The sequence below is a fragment of the Globicephala melas genome, chromosome 1 (genome assembly GCF_963455315.2).
Source record: "Globicephala melas chromosome 1, mGloMel1.2, whole genome shotgun sequence".
Lineage (NCBI taxonomy): Eukaryota > Metazoa > Chordata > Mammalia > Artiodactyla > Delphinidae > Globicephala > Globicephala melas.
This window is the reverse complement of record NC_083314.1, coordinates 99,609,305-99,627,361: the sequence shown is the minus strand read 5'-3', so window position 1 is coordinate 99,627,361 and position 18,057 is coordinate 99,609,305. Positions and strand designations below refer to the sequence as shown.

Genomic DNA, 18,057 nt, shown 5'->3' with positions numbered 1-18,057 from the left:
ATTTCTTTGTTGAAGCTCCTTTTTTCCCCCTAGAGTTATTTGCTCTTTTTATTTGTGTAGTTTTCTATATATCTGGGAAAAGAGAATGCTACTCTCCCCTCCTCCCCAAATTGTGCCAAGCAATTAAAATTTTTTTCAAAATCTCAACACAGCAAAAAAATCTTACCAAGTCCGTTGTTTTCCTGAAGACACTTCTGCCTTCCAACCTGAACTAATTGTTCTACAGCCCAAATATAGAGTTCTGACCCAAGGCCTTCTCTTCACACTTCTCAGTTGGATCCCTAATTTTCCTGGATCTCATGTTGTCTTCTTTCCTTCTCCTGAAGCATATCCTATAATAGTTTTCGCAGAAAGATTGTCAGAGAGGTAAATTTTTGTACTTTTATTCTACTTTTACACTTGACAGATAGGTTGAATATTGCAATTTCAAGTTGAGAATTACTTTTCCTTAGAATTTTGAAGGCATTTTAGAGCTGAGAACGCAAAGATCCTCCTAGTTGAATAGACAAACGTGCTTTCCTGGCTTTCTCACTAAGGCACTCATTAGACAGTGAAACGGATTCTGGTGTGGATCCGGTCCGACCTTCAAGAAGCTCTCCTTGCCAGTCTTATGAAGGCTTATATACTTCTTGAGACCCCCTCATATTTTGGAGCCTCTTGGCTATGTGCTTGTCCTTCTGTCAGGCACACGTAACTACGACCAACCCAGCACGTTGGGTGCTAGATGAAGCTAAGCTCAGCTTCTCAGGTGTTACTATCCTGCTTGCAAGCCTAGCCTTCAGGCGTGCCTGATTTCTGTTCCTACAGGCTTCCTTGGGTGGTAGTAGATTTCCCCCCACTGGGATTGTATGGACAAAGATGAATGATATAATTGATTCCTCGGGACTTTATAGGTGGGCATCTCTTAATAACTCTAAGAGAACGCCTGACTTTGGGGTTCCACGATCCTGTGACTGTTAGATCGGAGTTCTTTGCCGGCATGGCCCTTCCTGTGACCTTGGCTTGGCTTGCTTCGCTTGTACTCATTCTTTAAGACTCAGCCAAGGGATTGTCTCCTCTGGGAAGCTTTCATCTTCATTTCTTTTTCTTTCCTATTAGCTGTGTATTTTGTATGTCTTTTTTTTTTTTTTTTTTTAAATCAGAGCTGTAGTGGTGAGGTGTGGTCTTTTTACCCAGGACATGCCTACTGAGCTCCAGATGAATCCATGGACCCCAAAATAGATGGCAAGGAACAAAAAAGTGTTTTGATTCAGGAATGGCTGTCAAAAATGACTAAAAGGTCACTGAGGGAAGTGCGTTTTTGTACATTCTTCATCAAATAAGACTTCTAGCTTTAAAGAAGAGAGGAGACTCTTATGGCTAGAAATGATCTTAGCAAATTCAAACCTTTTGATTTATTTTCAGGTGAGGAAAAATACAATCTTTATGGTGAAATGTTAGTGTGCCGTGGCATATATTTTAGAAAGAACATTGTATCTGAGGACAAGAAATCTGATTTTAAAATCATAGCTCTGTCATGAAGAGTTTAGGGGAGCTTAGGCAATAGTCTTATCTTCCACAAGCGCCTCCTTTTTTCATCTTCAAATTAAGGGTAATGGTGCCCTCCCCACCACCGCTCCCTGGGTTGTGAGAATTAAATGTGACCTGGTATGCAAAAAAGACCTGGTGTGGTACTTATATATATTTTTCCAACTACAAGACTTGGTTCAGCAGGAAACACACTTTCCCAGTCCAGTAAGCTTGGAAAAATCTTGAGTGCTTTTAATAGTGTTAAATGATGTTAATAAGTTACTGTATAGATATCCTAAATTGTTTTATCTTTCACTTATGTAAACAAGCTATGGAATTTGCAGTGATGGGTGCTGGTAGCTTCTGGAAAAATATTTGTACTGTATCTATTGAGCCAACCTATGTCTAAGCTATATTCAAAAGCACAATTTTGTCTGCAAGAACGTCTCCATGGTTGTGGTCCGTTGTCACAGAGCTCCTTTTAATAAATTCTACCACATCCATACCCATGCTTCTTTGATTTGGAATTCGACCAGTATATTTAATTGGTGATTAGTCCAGCGTTCTTTAGTATATATGTGGCCAATGCTGAATTCATAGTGCGTTAAAACTATTTAAGATAATCTGTATAAAACATATCCATATACCGAGATAATCTATAAACTGTTAAGAAATCTATATAAAGTAGAATTACTCGTAATGACCTTTCTGTGGAACATGAATTTTTTTCCAGAGTAATTTAGAAGAGGATGAAGATGTGGAAATGAAAAATAATATAACCCAGGGAGACAAACTACGTGCCTTAAAAAGTCAGAGACAGCCACGCTCCTCACCATCGTGTGCATTTAGGTAGATCTGTTTGAAACTTTTAAATTTATATTGTACCTCCATTTGTGGATAGAATATTTAATCTTCTCTTTTGAATATCATTCTACAAGTACTATGTTTACCTCTCATTTTTTGGTTTATTACTATTTTGTGTCATTTTTTAAATTATTTTATCACTGCGGGGAGTAGCTAAATTTTAGAAGCTTATTGAAAGCAGCTGCTGCATCTTAATCTCTGGAATTCCACCTTAAACTGCTAAGCAGTTGGTTGTCTTTGGGACTCTTCAAAATTCCACTTGGAATGGACTCTTCTCCTGTGAATGGGTTTCCTGTCCTATGGTGAATTCTCACAGATGTGCCAAGCATTTGTATTTAATCTAGAGTGTGCAGATAAGTATAGTATGCCAAGCTTTTGTTATATCCTAACTCCTTAGCCTTACTTTCTATTTTTGAGAATTGAATAAGCAATTCTTGCCTGTAAAGTTATAAACCATCTTGGTTTGGAGGTCTGAAATTACTCATCAGAATCAATTGATGGGACTTAACTTCTGACCACAACCTTTGAAATCTTCTGATAATTCGGATTAAGTGAAAAAAAAAAGACTTCAGAATCAATGTAGGTACAAAAATCTGTAAATATCAAGATTCTTTATTGTAATATAAGGAATGGCAAGTCCACAAATGAATATAACCAGAAGTGGCTACTTTCCTTTGATTTTTAAGTGAGAGAAATGCATAGCAAGAGAGATGTTTTGCTAGTATGATAAATGTCAAACAGACTCCTCACAGGGAATTTAGTTTTATGTATTATCTGGGAGGATTATAACACTTAAGTCAGGTTGGGTCTGGTCATACCATTATCTGTGCTTTGGGTACTGGTTTCCTGCCCTGAAAAATGAAGGTTCATATAGCTCAAAGTTGAGGTGATTGTTTTCTATAGTAAAATGGAAAGGTGGGATAGCAAGTTTAATACTTAGTAATAATCACCAGCTACCACTAGGAAGTTGAGGAAATGTACCATTTACTGAGCAGCTGCTATGGGCCAGGAATCTTGTTAGGTGCCTAGTTTGGACATGAGGATTAACCGAGTTAACACAAAAGGTGTGCACCATTACCCACATTTGTGTTGGTTGCTTGAGGTCAGAGAGGTTAAATCACTCCCTAGCTGTTATTCAAACCCAGCACTGTTCAAAGTTCATGCTCTTTTCACTATATATATTGTCTAAGTCAGTGGAAGTTTCTTCAAGATCAGTTTAGATAACCAATTTTTTTTTTTTTTTTTTTTTTTTTTTTTGGTACGCGGGCCTCTCACTGTTGTGGCCTCTCCTGTTGCGGAGCACAGTCTCCGGACGCGCAGACTCAGCGGCCATGGCTCACGGGCCCAGCCACTCCGTGGCATGTGGGATCTTCCCGGACCGGGACACGAACCCACGTCCCCTGCATCGGCAGGCGGACTCTCAACCACTGCGCCACCAGGGAAGCCCACCAATCTTTTTTTTTTTTATTCACCATTTTTTGTTTGAAACTCTAAGGAATTGCATCATATTGATTAAAATTAACTTCAAACAGATTTATGTTTGATTTTTAAGAAATCATAGGGGGAGGAAAGGGTAAGTTGGGGTGTAACTTGACAAATAAAAAGGCGAAAGAAGCCAGAGAATCTTCACTACACAAAACTTTAGAAGGTTCGTTCCAACATGGTGTTTTTCTTTTTCTTTTTATCCTCAGAAATATTCTCATTTTTTGGAATTTAGTTTTTCTTAAAAGCATCATGGCACCATGATCAAACATTTTTAACCTGAGTAGATGCAATACCACCTTCTGATGAAAAAGCATTTTGCTGTAAATGAAATTCAAGAGGAAACAAAATGACTAAAATAGATTTCCTGCTGATTCTAGGATTTATTTTATAAAGTGAATAAATACTAATATCCATTTGCAAGGTTTATCCCTCTTGCCCATTTAATAATTTTGCTGGTCTGACTCCAGATGATGTGACTTTTGGTCTTGGCTTAAATGTGTGACCCTGGTGTTGTGTGAACATTTGTCTTTGGTTTCTGTAGGTTGGAGGATATGAAAGGGCATCCAAGAGCAGTGTCCCAGCCTTCCAGGTACTGTCAACCAGGTTGAATTTCCAGTAGCTTATAAACAAATGCTACCCTTTAGATACATTTCCCAACCCTTAAGCCCATAGAAATAAACTGCCCACAGCTTTTCACTTTTAAAATTCCTTCCTTTCTGTTCTAGATTGTTACAATATGCTTTGTATTTAATGCTCACCCTGCAAAAATGTTATTTTCCTGAGGTGTCTACAGGGCCGTATGGCTGTGGGAATGATGCCAATGTACTTGGTGTGCCCAGTGCATGGTGGGATCTCTAATAAACTACAGTGGCTCTGCAACATGCCTTTCAAGCCAGTGATCGATTTTGACTTGAATTTTTAACATTTCTGTTATTCTTCTTTCCTCCTATTTTTGCATGTATTTGTTCCCTTCCTTTGTTTTCTAGTTTTATTTCCTTCCCTATTCTCCATTTGAGGAGGAAACATTAGTGTTTTTCTCTGGAAAAATGTTCCCTGAACACTCCCTGGTGGTCTAAGTGATACCAGGATCAAGGGTAGGTCTTAGTGAGGGCTGTAGAAATGTTTGCCCAAAACTGTCATCAACAGATGGGGAAAAAAAGCTGAGTCATTCCTCAGCTCTGTTCTTATTCAGCTCTAGGTTTTAGGGTTGTTTAGTGAGGGCAGCTCTGAGATGGCCCAGACTTCTCCAGAAGCTTGAGCTGCTTCCTTGTACAACTTTTCCTGTTCTTGATTTAGAGGCAAACCATGTTGTAAGCTGCTGTTTGGAGGGAAGATGATGAAGAAAAGAGTCTACAAGTAAATCAGCTTTTCTATAGCAGATAGGAAAACAGGGTCCAGCTACATTAAAAGATTTGTCCAGGACAAAACACATTTGGTATTAAAACCATGACTGGGCCCTGATAGTCCAGATTTGAGTCACTTTTCCCTTTTTGTTCACTCAGCAAATATTTCCTGAACACCTACTCTGAGTCTGGCACTGTGCTAGTCTGGGAATTGAAATGAGAAGCAGTTCTTTGCTCGTAATGGAGCTAATTTCGAGGGAAGTAGACGATATTAGACAATGAAATGTGGTACAAGAGCTGTGATTTACTATGAGAATATATGATGAAACTTGATGCTTACCCCGCCTGGGAATTCAGTGAAGGCTTGCTGTAAGAGGTAACAGCTGATTGCACCATTAAAGGATAAGCAATGGGAGTGAGTCAGATGGAGGTGGAAGAAAAAGGTGTGTGTAGAGGTGAGGTAAGGACAGGAGAAGATGCCTTGGCAGGAAAAATAGCATATGCAAACTGGACAGAGGTGTGGACGCCGTCTATCCAGGCATCTCAGGGCATTTTCTGTAGCTGGAGAAGACGTGTCTGGTGGGAAAATGTGGAGAATTGGCAAATGCCAGATTTTGGAGGGTTTTAAAGCCAAGCCAAGAAGTTTAGGCTTTCTGGGCATTGAAGACAAATTAGATGGTTTAAACAGTGAAGCAACATGATTAGATATTTTAGATTTTGTTGGAGGCTATTCGGAATGTGAGTTTTAAGGAAACAGATTAAAAGGTGCTGCTAGGTGTCAAGGATAAGAAATAATGATGGCCTCTCCTAGGGCAGTTGCAGAGTGGAAAGATAAGGATAGATTTGAAATATAGAGAGGTAGAATCTCAGGACTTGGAAGGAATGAATGCCAGTGTCAAGGAAGGGAAGTGGTCAAGGATGGCAGGATGGTAGTTACCCCAGGACTTTGGATCCTGGATTTGAATCCCAGCTTTGCCTCTCGCTCGCTGAGTGACTTTGGACGAGGAGCTTTTCCTTTGTGCCTCCATTTGCTCACTTGCAAAGTGCAGTCTTCGCTACCTCGTGGGGTTGCTGTGAGGAGAAGCTGAGTTAATGTCCGTCAGGTTCTTAGATGAGCACTCAGCACAGAGTGAGGGCTGCGGCCGTGTTGGCTACTGTTACTAGGACCTGCCATGATCTCTTTAACGTTTATTAGTTTATCTTGTCCTAGTCTATTGGTGAATATTAAGATAACACAGCTTTTGTGTGATGCTTTGCCCATTTTTCTCCACAAAGATTGAGTTCTTCCCCACAAGGATCTGCATCTCCTTTGAAGACCTCAAAAGTGGCTTTGTCCCCTTCGGTGATGGCCAAGAGGATAAACAGAGGCTCTTTGTCCTCAGGCACCAGTGTAAGAAGGTAATTTTTCTCTCCTCCTTCTGAGGCACTGGCAGGAGGTAAAGGAAGGCAGCAGCAGACAATGGATTTGGCTGAAGTTTGTGAGAGGAGGGGACTGGGGGAAGGGGAGAAACCACAAAAAGCACTGCGACCCTCTAGGCTTCTGTTCCTGTCTTGAATTGTGGGGACATGGCCATGGAGGGAATGCTGTACGGCATCCCTTTCCAGAGCTTGCCCAACATGATCCAGGGAACAGAGCTCAGTGGTGCAGACTAATAATATACGACATAGTCATTTTCTCCCCTGATGTGTATGGGCCGAACTAAAATGGGTAGGGATGTTTGATGTAGTCATATGATCGAATATATAGAAGTTAAATCTTGTACTTAGGTCTGCTTTGTACTCTCCCCTTATATAGTCCTTTTCATTTACTTCCTGCCACAGGGCAAGTAGAAACCCGCACATATTCTATTTCAGGATCTCTGGTCAAACTGTTTTAGCCAGCTTCTTGAGTCTTAACTACTTTTGACAGAGGAACTTACCATGTATAACTAAAGGCCACATATTATAATATCACCAAGAGCAATTCTGTCACCATTTGCGTTGATCAGAACTGTCTTCATCCCATTCCCCTAATGTCGTAATCATGTGTTTTAGAAACGTGAACCCTGTGTGAGTATACATGGTTGTCTATGTTCCCCCCCCGCCCCACCTGTGTTTTTCGTTCAGCTTTTCCATGAACTCCCGGCTAGCCAGTTCTCTAGGGAACTTGAACGCTGCAGCAGACGATCCAGAGAACAAAAAGACTGCCTCACCCTCCAAGGTGGGTTTCGTAGGCAACCCGTTCACCAGCCTCTTGAATGGCAGCTCCCAGCTGCCTGCCAGAAATTACCCTGAGCTCAACAACAACCAGTACAGCAGAAGCAACAGCAGCAGTGGGAGTGCCCTGAACAGTCAGCCAGGCCCTCACAGCGCCAAGACCGAGGATCACGCCACCGCCCTGCGGCCCTCCTACACCGGCCTTTCTTCTTCCTCAGCGAGATTCCTGAGCCGATCAATCCCTGTAAGTTCACAGACACCACCTCTTGGCCCTCAGAACCCTGAACACAACTTTTGTGCCTTGCCTTCCCAGCCGAGGCTGCCACCAAAGAAATTTAATTGCGCCAAGGAAGCCTTCTGATCGATGCCTTCCCTCTGTGCTGTGAAACTGTCTCTGCACGTACATCTGCTGGCTCTTCTTCAAGTAAATGCCAAGTGTCGACCCAGTTTTCTTCCTTCCTTCTTTTTCTTCTCCTTTTCCCACTCCTTTTAAAGTGATTTCTCTAGGAAGGGTAGCAGCTTTCATTCCCTTCATCATGGACACCGTTGTCTTCAGTTACTTTTCACTGAAGTTTCGAATCACTCAGCAAAGTCAGGGGTCGAGTCATACGACAGACAGCATCTGCTTTGGTTGTAGTGGCTTTTTTTTATCCTGGCTTTTTCTACATCATTTATCAGTGGATGAATTTGGAGTATTTAAATGTGGAAGGTGTTGAATGAACAGTGTCTACTCAGAACTAACCATCAAGCCCTTGACTAGGTCATCTGCAGGGAACTGACCCAGAATTATTAAATGGCAAATGGAGAGTGCTTATATGGCAGGTTTATGGTAGGTACTCGGGATGTAGGGGACGGGAAGGCAGGGTAACAGGAAGACGTTTAAAATTAGCTGTCACTCTTCTAGAGACAGGATGGAAGATCTCCAAACACATTTTACCCATGAGCGCTTCATTTTGGTTACCAAGCCCCCTTTGTGACCAGTAATCCCTATTAGGGTAAAATCTTGTTGGTCCACCCCCCCCAACCCGTGAATCACTTTAATCACATATTTTGATTGCCTCAAAAGGAATTGAGATCTATGGGAATGTGAGTTTTGATGTGAGAGAACAAGGACAAGATAGGAAGGAGAAATAGAAATAGATGCCACAGATCAAGGCAACGTCAGTCAATGTTAAAATGCGACATTGACTCCACTCAGGCACAAGCAAGCCCCAGGTGTTCTGGGAAGGCTGTGGTCTGGCACCCCTTCATGTCCACTGTTCTTCAAACACTTCCTCAGCCATTATCCTGGAAGAAGCGGGTCTCTGCAGGGGAGGGGAGGGGAGGAGAAGTGCGGGTGGCAGTGTGCCTTTCACCCCTCTCAGCAAATCCATACCCCACGGTAAAAGCTAATGGGACCCACTTTCCCTAGAAGGCAGTTTAGAAACCACTTTGTGAATGTGAAGATGCAGCGTGTGTGTGTGTGTGTGTGTGTGTGTGTGTGTGTGTGTGTGTGTGTATGTGTGTGTGTGTGTGTGTGTGTGTGTGTGTTGGACTCATTACTACTCCCATCCCTACCTCAGGCCTCTTTCAAAGTTTTTTTTTCCACTCTATCCACACACAGTCCTTTCTGGCACATATGATTTCCCCCGATCTGATTTTATTCCCAGTGATGTTTCTCAACGTTATTTTAGATTCCTGTAGAGATTATAGCCTAGGCCCACTCTACCCCTTAATTTGACTCTAATCCCACTAAGTTATGGGTACATATGTATCAGTAAAACTTAAATCCTAGTAACTGGGATTAGATGGAAAATGAAGTGTATTTATTATACATTTTTATAACTAGTTTTACAAGTCATTATACTTCACAGCAGGAATTGAGTTCAGTCAATATTTTCATATACTGATTGTGGGTCAGCCTCTCTTTTAGACCAGAGTACAGATCTCTCCATTTTCAGAAAAAGTGTTATATATATAGATAGATAATTATATGAATACCTTGTAGATTTCATGGCTAAAGGTTTTGTGTGATCCACGTTTATAGCTCAATACCAGAAGGATTGGTAGCTTGATAAGAATGACATTCTACTTGTTCTGGATCTCAGTTTTCCTCTTTGCTAGTGGCAGCATGGGAGCTTCCTTTAGATGATTGTTAGTTCCCTAGCCACCATGTTTATGTAACTTGATTTTGGTTTCCTTCCATATTTTCCCTCTCCTGGCCTGAATACAGTGATTTTCCAATAATTAAATTTAAAGTAATACTCTGTGTGGGCAGCTGCTGCTTCTTCCCCTTCTCCTTCTTAAATTTGTCATCTTATTGTAAAGAAAAGCATTTATAAATAGAATTGCCATCAAGACAACATTTTCCTCCCTCTCACCCTCCCAGGAAGTAAGAATAGCCAGGTGTCTTGTAGCCGATTTTCCCTCCTTCATCTTTGCCTAGACAACGTCTGTGAGAGGGAGGGTTCCAAGTCCTTAACCCTGCTGGCTCGCTGGCAGAAGGTCTAAATTAAGATGGAAATTCCCGTTTTATGCGGAATAAAGTAGGAGGTTGGGAGTTTTTTCCTTTATCGGTTCAATGAAGCTTTTCTAATTGTTACAGGTTTCTTGTCTAAATAAGATGGTCCTTTTTTCCCAATGCTTCTGAAGATGTGAGACATATGATCCTTGAAGAACTAGGAATAAATCACTCAACAAAAATGTTTTTAAATCCTTAGGTAGGAAATGAAGTCTAGATGGCAATATCCTCCTCGCACCTTTAAGAAAGGCCCAGAAACTCCTAGGGGACGGGGGTTGCTGGGTGTTTAGAGGGCGTCTAATATTTTAAAAGCTGCAATTAGCATCTCTCTTGAAAGCTGCAATTGCTTCTCACTTTGTGCAGCAGTTCAGCCCCCAGAAAAATGTGGAAATGATTTCCTTGTTCTGTCATTAAATGCTTTAACACAGATAACAAGAACAGATGTTAAGGAATCCTTATGGTTGTGACAGAATTCTGAGAAGCAGATTTTATTTTTAATTGGACTGTTCTGTTAGCCTTGAGGTTTCTACTGACCAGTGCAATGCACCAGGTTTCATTTTGGCCGACCCACCTACTGTAAAAAATCAGTTTTCCCTCCCTGACATTCAGAGGCGTTTTCAAATCTTAAGAGATGAGGGACGTGTGATTACGGTGTGGGTGGGGTGGAAGTATTTTATTAAATTGAAATTACTTGCGGTATCTGTCTTGAATATTTGCTCTGTGTTATTTTTAAGAGACTTACCACTGAATTGCTATTCATCTGCATTGTCCTTACCTGACCCTGCAAGTCTGGGTTAGGTCACAATGCTTCCCCCATAAGCTCTTCTACACCCTGCCTTGGTCTTAACTGCAATACTCAGATTCTCGCTCTGCATTTTAATCATCTGTTCACTAGTCTGTATCCTCCGCTAGACTGTAAGCTCTGTGGCGGCAGGACCAGTGTCTGTTTTTCACGGTTGTATGCTCTGTGCCTTGCATGTAGTAGGCATTCATTAAGTATTTCTTGAATGGGTATATCATGGATGGCTGGGTATTTAAATGAATGAATGTGGTAAGAATTATTGCTTCCATTTTAAAGATAAATAACTTGAGGGTTTGAGAGTTTAAATATTTTGCCTTAGATTGTACCACAAATACGTAGCAGAGCCATAATTTGTACCTGGGTCAGTTTGACTCCAAGAAAGCATATTCTTTTGATTACATCATGTCATAGATATGCTGTGATACGTGTTTAAAATAGACGGATATCTAAAGGATATGCCTTTTTTTCCAAGAAGGGTTAAGGAAAGCTGTGAAGAAGGCATAACATTTTAGTTGGGCTTTGGAGGATGAATAGGAGCCTTCTAGAAATCTAGTGATGAAAATAGGAAGACGGGGAATGGTCATTTCAGACAATGGGAGCTACAAGAACAGAGGTACAGCCTTAGTACTATAGTTAAGTTCTTAGTTTCTAAAGACGAGTAGACCTGGGTTCAAATACTGTCTCAACCATTTCCTTGTGGTGAGTACTTTGGCAAGTTATTTAACCTCTCCGAGCCTCAGGAGATGGGGATAATAATTTTCAGGAGCATATTTAGGTTTTGTGCACCTGAAACTTATACAGTTTGGTGGGATCTGTTTAAGATAAAGAGTACAAACTATTTTTGTAAATTGTATACAAACATATGACTGTGTGCTTTGAAAGGGGTTTGTGTGACTGTGAGGCCTTAAAGCTTATGTGGTAATGATAATAATCTTTGTAATAGGGTGGTTGTGATGATTAATTGAGATAAATCATATGAAATAGTTTACACAGTGCCTATAGATAATGCTCAATAATTTTAGCTATTATTGTTTTAAGAGCAGTGAGTGTTCCAGTGTAGCTAAAGCCAGGGGTGGTTACCTAAAGACAAGGCTGGAAAATTAAGCTGAAGCCAAACTAGGAGGTGCAGTGTGACTACTGGAATCTTGTCAGCAGGAGTGGCTTGATCAGATCTGACTTGATGAAGATAATCCTGGCATTCTTGGGGATGGGAGCTCTTGCTAGAAACCCTGAAGGCAGGAGACCAGTTTGAGCCCTGTCTGCTGTCTCCCAACCCTACCTCAGCAGGTTTCTTTCGGTAAATTCTATGATTTTCAACAATTACGCCGTGTTTCAATGCACATACGTAGTAGTATAGATACTATTAAATAATCATATATGACCAATAGCTCTAACATATTTTTACTATGAAATTTTAAATGATATATTTATTTTTATAAATGGAAACTTAGCTACTGAAAAAAAAATATGGTCCTTAGAAAACATATTTTTTACAACATTTGATATGAGGAGTTTTAAAATAATGTGCTTTATTATAAAAATACATATATATAGCCAGGTTGGCTACAAAGAATTTTTTGTGACTTCTGTGTCAGAAATTAATCTTTGCTTGATGGGAACAGCCTTTTATAACAAGATTTTATTGTATTGACCTGTAGGGAATATAAACATAAATAAGATAAGCAGTCCTGTAATAAGGTTCTTCTGAAAGCTTCTTCAGGGATCACCTATTAAAATCTTTTTTGTGACTTTTAAAATTATTAAGTAGTAGCTTATACTAAGCTTTGTTATTCACTCATATATTGATCTTCAAACATTTTCAAGAATATTCTCTTAGTGATGTTGCAGGTTACGTCAGTGAGGCCATTCATTGTCTCTTGGAATTTCCCCATTCTTCTCTATTCTGCTGCTTTCTCATCTTCTTTGTTGTGTTAGCCTTGTTGATAATCTTCTTAACTCAGTCTTAATTTATACGTTAAACTGGGGTCACAAACTCTTTCTGTAAAGGACCAGAGAGTAAATTTTTGGCTCTGTGTCCCAACTCTTTTATATGTGTGTATGGAGGGTGTGGCTGTGTTCCAATGAAGCTTTATTTACAGAAACAGGTGGTGAGCTGGATTTGTCCCCTGGGCTACAGTTTGCCGATCCCCGCTTGAGAGCATAGCCAGGTAATAGATACTGATCTCATCATCATTTGAAAGTGACCAGTGATCCCCTAATTGTAGAACATTGATCCTGAATTCCTTTGCTGAGCTTTCAGGCTCTCTGTCCTTTGTTCTCCTTATTGTATCTTTGTACCAGCTTTCCCCTGCTTGACCCTGAGGGTGGTTTCCTCCCCTACCTCTTGGCCTTTGGGAAGCTCTTTCTTGGAAGCCCCCTTCCTTCTTCACTAATTTCTTATTATGAGAAGACATATTATCTTCCATATACGCTCTGAAACTCTTCTCAAGAAATCGAACCCACCAAATGGTTTACTTTTTAACCTCTGTTTCTATTCATGATGACTATTTACTACTTTATCAATATGTAGTGTTGCTTTGCATACACAAGCATCTGTATTTGTTTACATATTGTCTATACATGCAAGACTTTATACATGCAACTTTTATTTGCAAGTCTCCAAATTTTAAACTTTGTGTACACATTTTGTAAAATTCTTTTCTATCTTATGGTTTCTAATGCAGTTCTAAACACAGAAAAGTATTAAAAATACTCATTTGGTTTAAAGTTGAAAGGAAGATTGAAATGAAATATTGTGTACTACTTTAATGTTCTCCTTATGCCACCGCTGAAATTGCCTTAAATGCAGTTCCCTGTCCCAGTGGTCGTTACCATTTTTATACTCAGCTGGTTAGTCTGCTCTTTGGTTGTGAAGACTCTGTGGATGAGTTTCCACCTCAGATTTGACCAGTGTCAGAACAACCTGGGTAGCCTATGAATAGGTTAAGTTCTGTGTTCTAGCATTAGGGGGAAAATATATATTTTAAGGTATTATTTGTTCTTAAAGTAGGAATTGGAATAAGATCAAATTATTAGATCCAGCTTCCTGAAATAACCAGTTTGATGAAAATCTGAGCAATTGCTGTGTGCATTAAAGCATGCTTCATTTTTACTTCGGAGTAATGTTAGTGTGACAGTGATGAACTACTTATTGATTGTTTGAACATCCATACCCAATAAAATGCGCCTACTTTCCAATGGTATGTAATAGCTTTTCCTGATTTAACTTGATGTCTTTTCACTCTGCCTGTTCTTCATTTAAAAAACTATCGTCTTGTCCTGATAAAGGATTAAATATTATTTAATATATAGGGTTAGTACTAGCTTTCTAACCTTTCTGTATGTTCAGATTACTGTGGTTTTTCCATCTCTCCTCTTTGTTGTGGCATTGCCTTAAATTTGATGCAATTTTCCAGCTAAGGGATACTAATACTATCAAGAACATGAGCTCGGTCTCAGTATTGAACTACATCTTTGTCATTATTTCAGCGTTGGTATTCTTCTGTTCCCTTCCCAGGGGGACTTGGGAATGTTACTTGACAAAGCATCAAATTGTTCTGAGGTCAGCACGGTTCAGGTGATGCCTAAATTTACATATAAGTTATTTAGGTACACACGGTATTTGCAGATAGAGCTGAAGGTTGTTCAAGCTTCTAATGTTAAATAGTGGTTTACATTAATTTGCTGTATAAATCCTGCAGCTGTTTTTTTTTTTTTTTTTTGCATTACATGGGCCTCTCACTGTCATGGCCTCTCCCATTGCGGAGCACATGCTCCGGACGCGCAGCCTCAGCGGCCATGGCTTACGGGCCCAGCCGCTCCATGGCATGTGGGATCTTCCCAGACCGGGGCATGAACCCGTGTCCCCTGCATCGGCAGGTGGACTCTCAACCACTGCGCCACCAGGGAAGCCCCTGACAGCTGTTTTTGACTCTCCATTTGAAAGGATTCTTTAAAACACAGAACTTGCTTTTATCTCAAATACATTGGAGTTATTGCCTTGGTTGTTCAACTTAATTTGATACCTTTTTTCTTATATAATGTCAACAATATGCTAAATCAATAGGAAAGGATCTTATTTTAATCTTCCTCTAGTTTATTTTTGGCCAGCAGTAAAAGAGAGTAAGTGCTTTTTGTATATGTATAGAGGCTTATCCAATTAAAAAATTATCCAATATTATATGAGTGTCTACCATAAGCTCAGTATTGTTTTAGTGGAGGAAGGTAAGACAAAGATGTGTAAGCCATTGTCTTCCACTAGATTGAAAGCTCCATGAGGGCATCTTCTGGCTTAGTTAATCTTAAGCCATCATTTTTCTTGTCCTTCAATCTGTCTTTGTACTGCTGCCAGAGTATGCTTAAAATCCTAGTTTCTTAATGTTATCCTTTGCTCCCAAAGCTTCTCAGTTGAAGAGTAAAACTAATTATTATCAGATTTTTCTCTTTTTCCTTGAAGTTCTACAGTTTCACCATAATATATCTAGATATTGATTCGTTATAGTTTGTCCTTTTTTGGCCTCAGTGTGCTTTCAGTCAAAGGGCTGATGACTTTTTCAATTATGGAAAATTGTCAACCATTATCTTTCTGGATAGTGCTTTTTGGCCTTTCCTCCTACTCTCTTCTTTTGCAATACCCCTAGACTTATGTTAGAGCATTTCAATCTGTCCTCAGTATTCTTGTCTTCTATTTTATGTTTTGAAATTCCTATTGCTCTGGCTGTGTTCCTTTTTTTAAAAAAAGTTTATTTATTTATTTTTGGTTGCATTGGGTCTTCGTTGCTGTGCGCGGGCTTTCTCTAGGTGCAGAGAGTGGAGGCTACTCTTCATTGTGGTGCGCGGGCTTCTCATTGTGGTGGCTTCTCCTATTGCCGAGCACGGGCTCTAGGCGCGCAGGCTTCAGTAGTTGTGGCGCACAGGCTTAGTTGCTCCACAGCATGTGGAATCTTCCCGGACCAGGGTTCAAACCTGTGTCCCCTGCATTGGCAGGCAGATTCTTAACCACTGCCCCACCAGGGAAGCCCTCTGGCTGTGTTCTGATTGACTCCCTCCTATTATTTTCCAGTTCACTAATTCTCTTTTAACTGTGTCCATTCTGCAATGTATCCCTAACCTATTTACCTTTTGATTTCCACAGCCATAGCTTTCATTTCCAGCATTTATAATTCATTCTTTATGATAGTCATCTGTTCTCATTGGACCTGCCTATTTCATTTAATAAATTCTTATTCTTTTTATGGCTATTCTTCATTTTCTCACCTTGAGGATCTCAGATGATAAGTTGTTTTGAGATTGCTTTGTGGTTTGCCTGTTGCTTCAGCCTGTGAGAATTTGTCTCCTGATTGCAGACTTTGTCAGTTCTCTTGGTGTTCACATTCCTTGTGTGCTTTAGAATTTTCATTTGTAGATTCACTTTGGATGAGAGTTTTTTGTTTCTCTCCCCCTCTCTTTGTTTTCCCTGCCTCACCTATTGGCTTTCTTCTTGGCTCCACTTGACGCCCTAGGTGTTCCAGTCTAGAAACAGATTCTTCATGTCCCAGCTTCTCCTCCTGTGGTGAGCTCGGGAGGCTGACTTCTCAGGCAAGGATGCAGCTGTGTACAAACCTGGCCCAAGGCATTGTTTGTGGCTTCCCTTGGCCCCTTTCACAGGTGGGAGAGCCTGACCCCAGCCTCAGATTCAGGCCAGCAGCTTTTAGCCTGTGTACCCCCAGGAATGGGACACCTGGCCACCTCTGCCAGCTTCCAGCTCTGTAGCCAGTGGCCTGCCACTGTGTCTTAGTTCATTTCTGGGCCATGAACATGTTGATCTTACTTTTGTGTCCTGTTGTGCTTTTCTTCCTCACATTTTAAAAATATTTGATTTATACCCAGAGTGGTCATTTGGAGCATAACTTTCAGCTCCATCTTGACATGAAGTAGGTTCAGTCTCTGGGGTTAACCATTCAGGGTCTCTTTGAGTCTTCCGCCCACCCTTATTTCAAACTCATTTCCCTTCACTCCTGAGCATGATCCTTTTACTTCTTCTATGTGGAACTTGAATATTCCCTGCTCCAAGGGTCGTCATCCTTTTCTTACATGCTATGCTCCCAACCTGGTTCACCTTTGCTTTCAGACTCCTTCCCTTCAGAAGTTAGCCTAAATCCTACTTCCTCCTCTGTGAAGCCTTCCTTGGCCTCACCCAACTATAGCAGTCTTGACTTTCTCTTAATTTGTCCTCTCTGTATTGGTCATTTGGCCTTTATCATTTCTGTTTCGTATTGAGAGTCACCTTTCCCATGGGTATATGCCTTGGATTCCCACTGAGTTGGTTGGTAAACTTGAGGTTAGAAACCGTGGCATCTTACTTTTATTAACTTCATAGTATCTAGCATTGGACTCTGCTTACTTATTTGATTATTGGTTTATTTATTCCATGTTGTCGTCTTTTCTAATATTGAGTAGGTCATTTATTTCTTCCAAAAATTTGAAATTTACTGTATGTGTGTAAGGTGTTTAACGCAGAAAGGCATGTTTTTATTGCAACCCCCTATTACACACAGACACACATACATGCAGGTGTGCATGCATGTGCAAACAAGCACAGATGCCCCATGCATGTTACTTGTAAAGTCATTGGATCTGCCCCTCATGGAAGAAATCTTTGGTAAACAACACAGGCTGTTTGCTGTTGAATATCTGAACCCACAGGGCTGATATGTGTGAGAGAGAACTGTTTATCCATAGAAGCAGATATTTCTCTCTCTTGGTCAGACTATTGTGAAACCCTCAGTTCCGTAATATTAATGAGTTCATCATCTGTGTGGGCTTTGGCATCCTCAGGTTCAGTCTCTGATTGAAAGTTATTAGAGTGAAAAGAAAGGACATTAAAAACCAGTATGTTAGTGAGCTCAGCTGCTATAACAAAATACCCTAGACTAGCAGCTTATAAACAACAAATTTATTTCTCACCATTCTGGGGGCTGGAAGCCAGAGATCAGGTGCCAGCATGGTCAGGTTCAGGTGAGGGCTCTCTTCCGGGTTGCAGGCTGCCATCTTCTCATTGTATCCTCACATGGCTGTAAGAGGGCGAGAGAGCTCTCTGGGTCCCTTTTATAAGAATACCAATCCTGGGGCTTCCCTGGTGGCACAGTGGTTAAGAATCCACCTGCCAATGCAGGGGACATGGGTTTGATCCCTGGCCCAGGAAGATCCCACATGCCGTGGAGCAACTAAGCCTGTGCGCCACAACTACTGAGCCTGTACTCTAGAGCCCGCATGCCACAACTACTGAAGCCCGTGCTCCTCAACAAGAGAAGCCCGCACACCGCAATAAGGAGTAGCCCTCGCTCGCCACAACTAGAGAAAGCCCATGAGCAGCAATG

The 18,057-nt window shown here is 40.8% G+C and overlaps 1 protein-coding gene across 4 annotated transcripts in view; it reads left to right on the top strand.

Annotated features, from left to right (window-relative positions):
* The window catches only part of CDC14A (cell division cycle 14A), a 184,284-nt gene that overhangs the window by 156,305 nt on the left and 9,922 nt on the right, over positions 1-18,057 (top strand). For 3 of the 4 annotated variants that reach the window (XM_030868810.3, XM_060302133.2, XM_060302150.1), the window contains 4 exons: positions 2,243-2,358; positions 4,400-4,447; positions 6,477-6,599; positions 7,308-7,758. In XM_030868810.3, coding sequence (XP_030724670.1) covers positions 2,243-2,358; positions 4,400-4,447; positions 6,477-6,599; positions 7,308-7,758 — 738 coding nt within the window. Of the gene's footprint in view, positions 1-2,242; positions 2,359-4,399; positions 4,448-6,476; positions 6,600-7,307; positions 7,759-18,057 lie in introns of those variants that run through there. The other variant, XM_060302138.2, reaches the window with a different exon arrangement.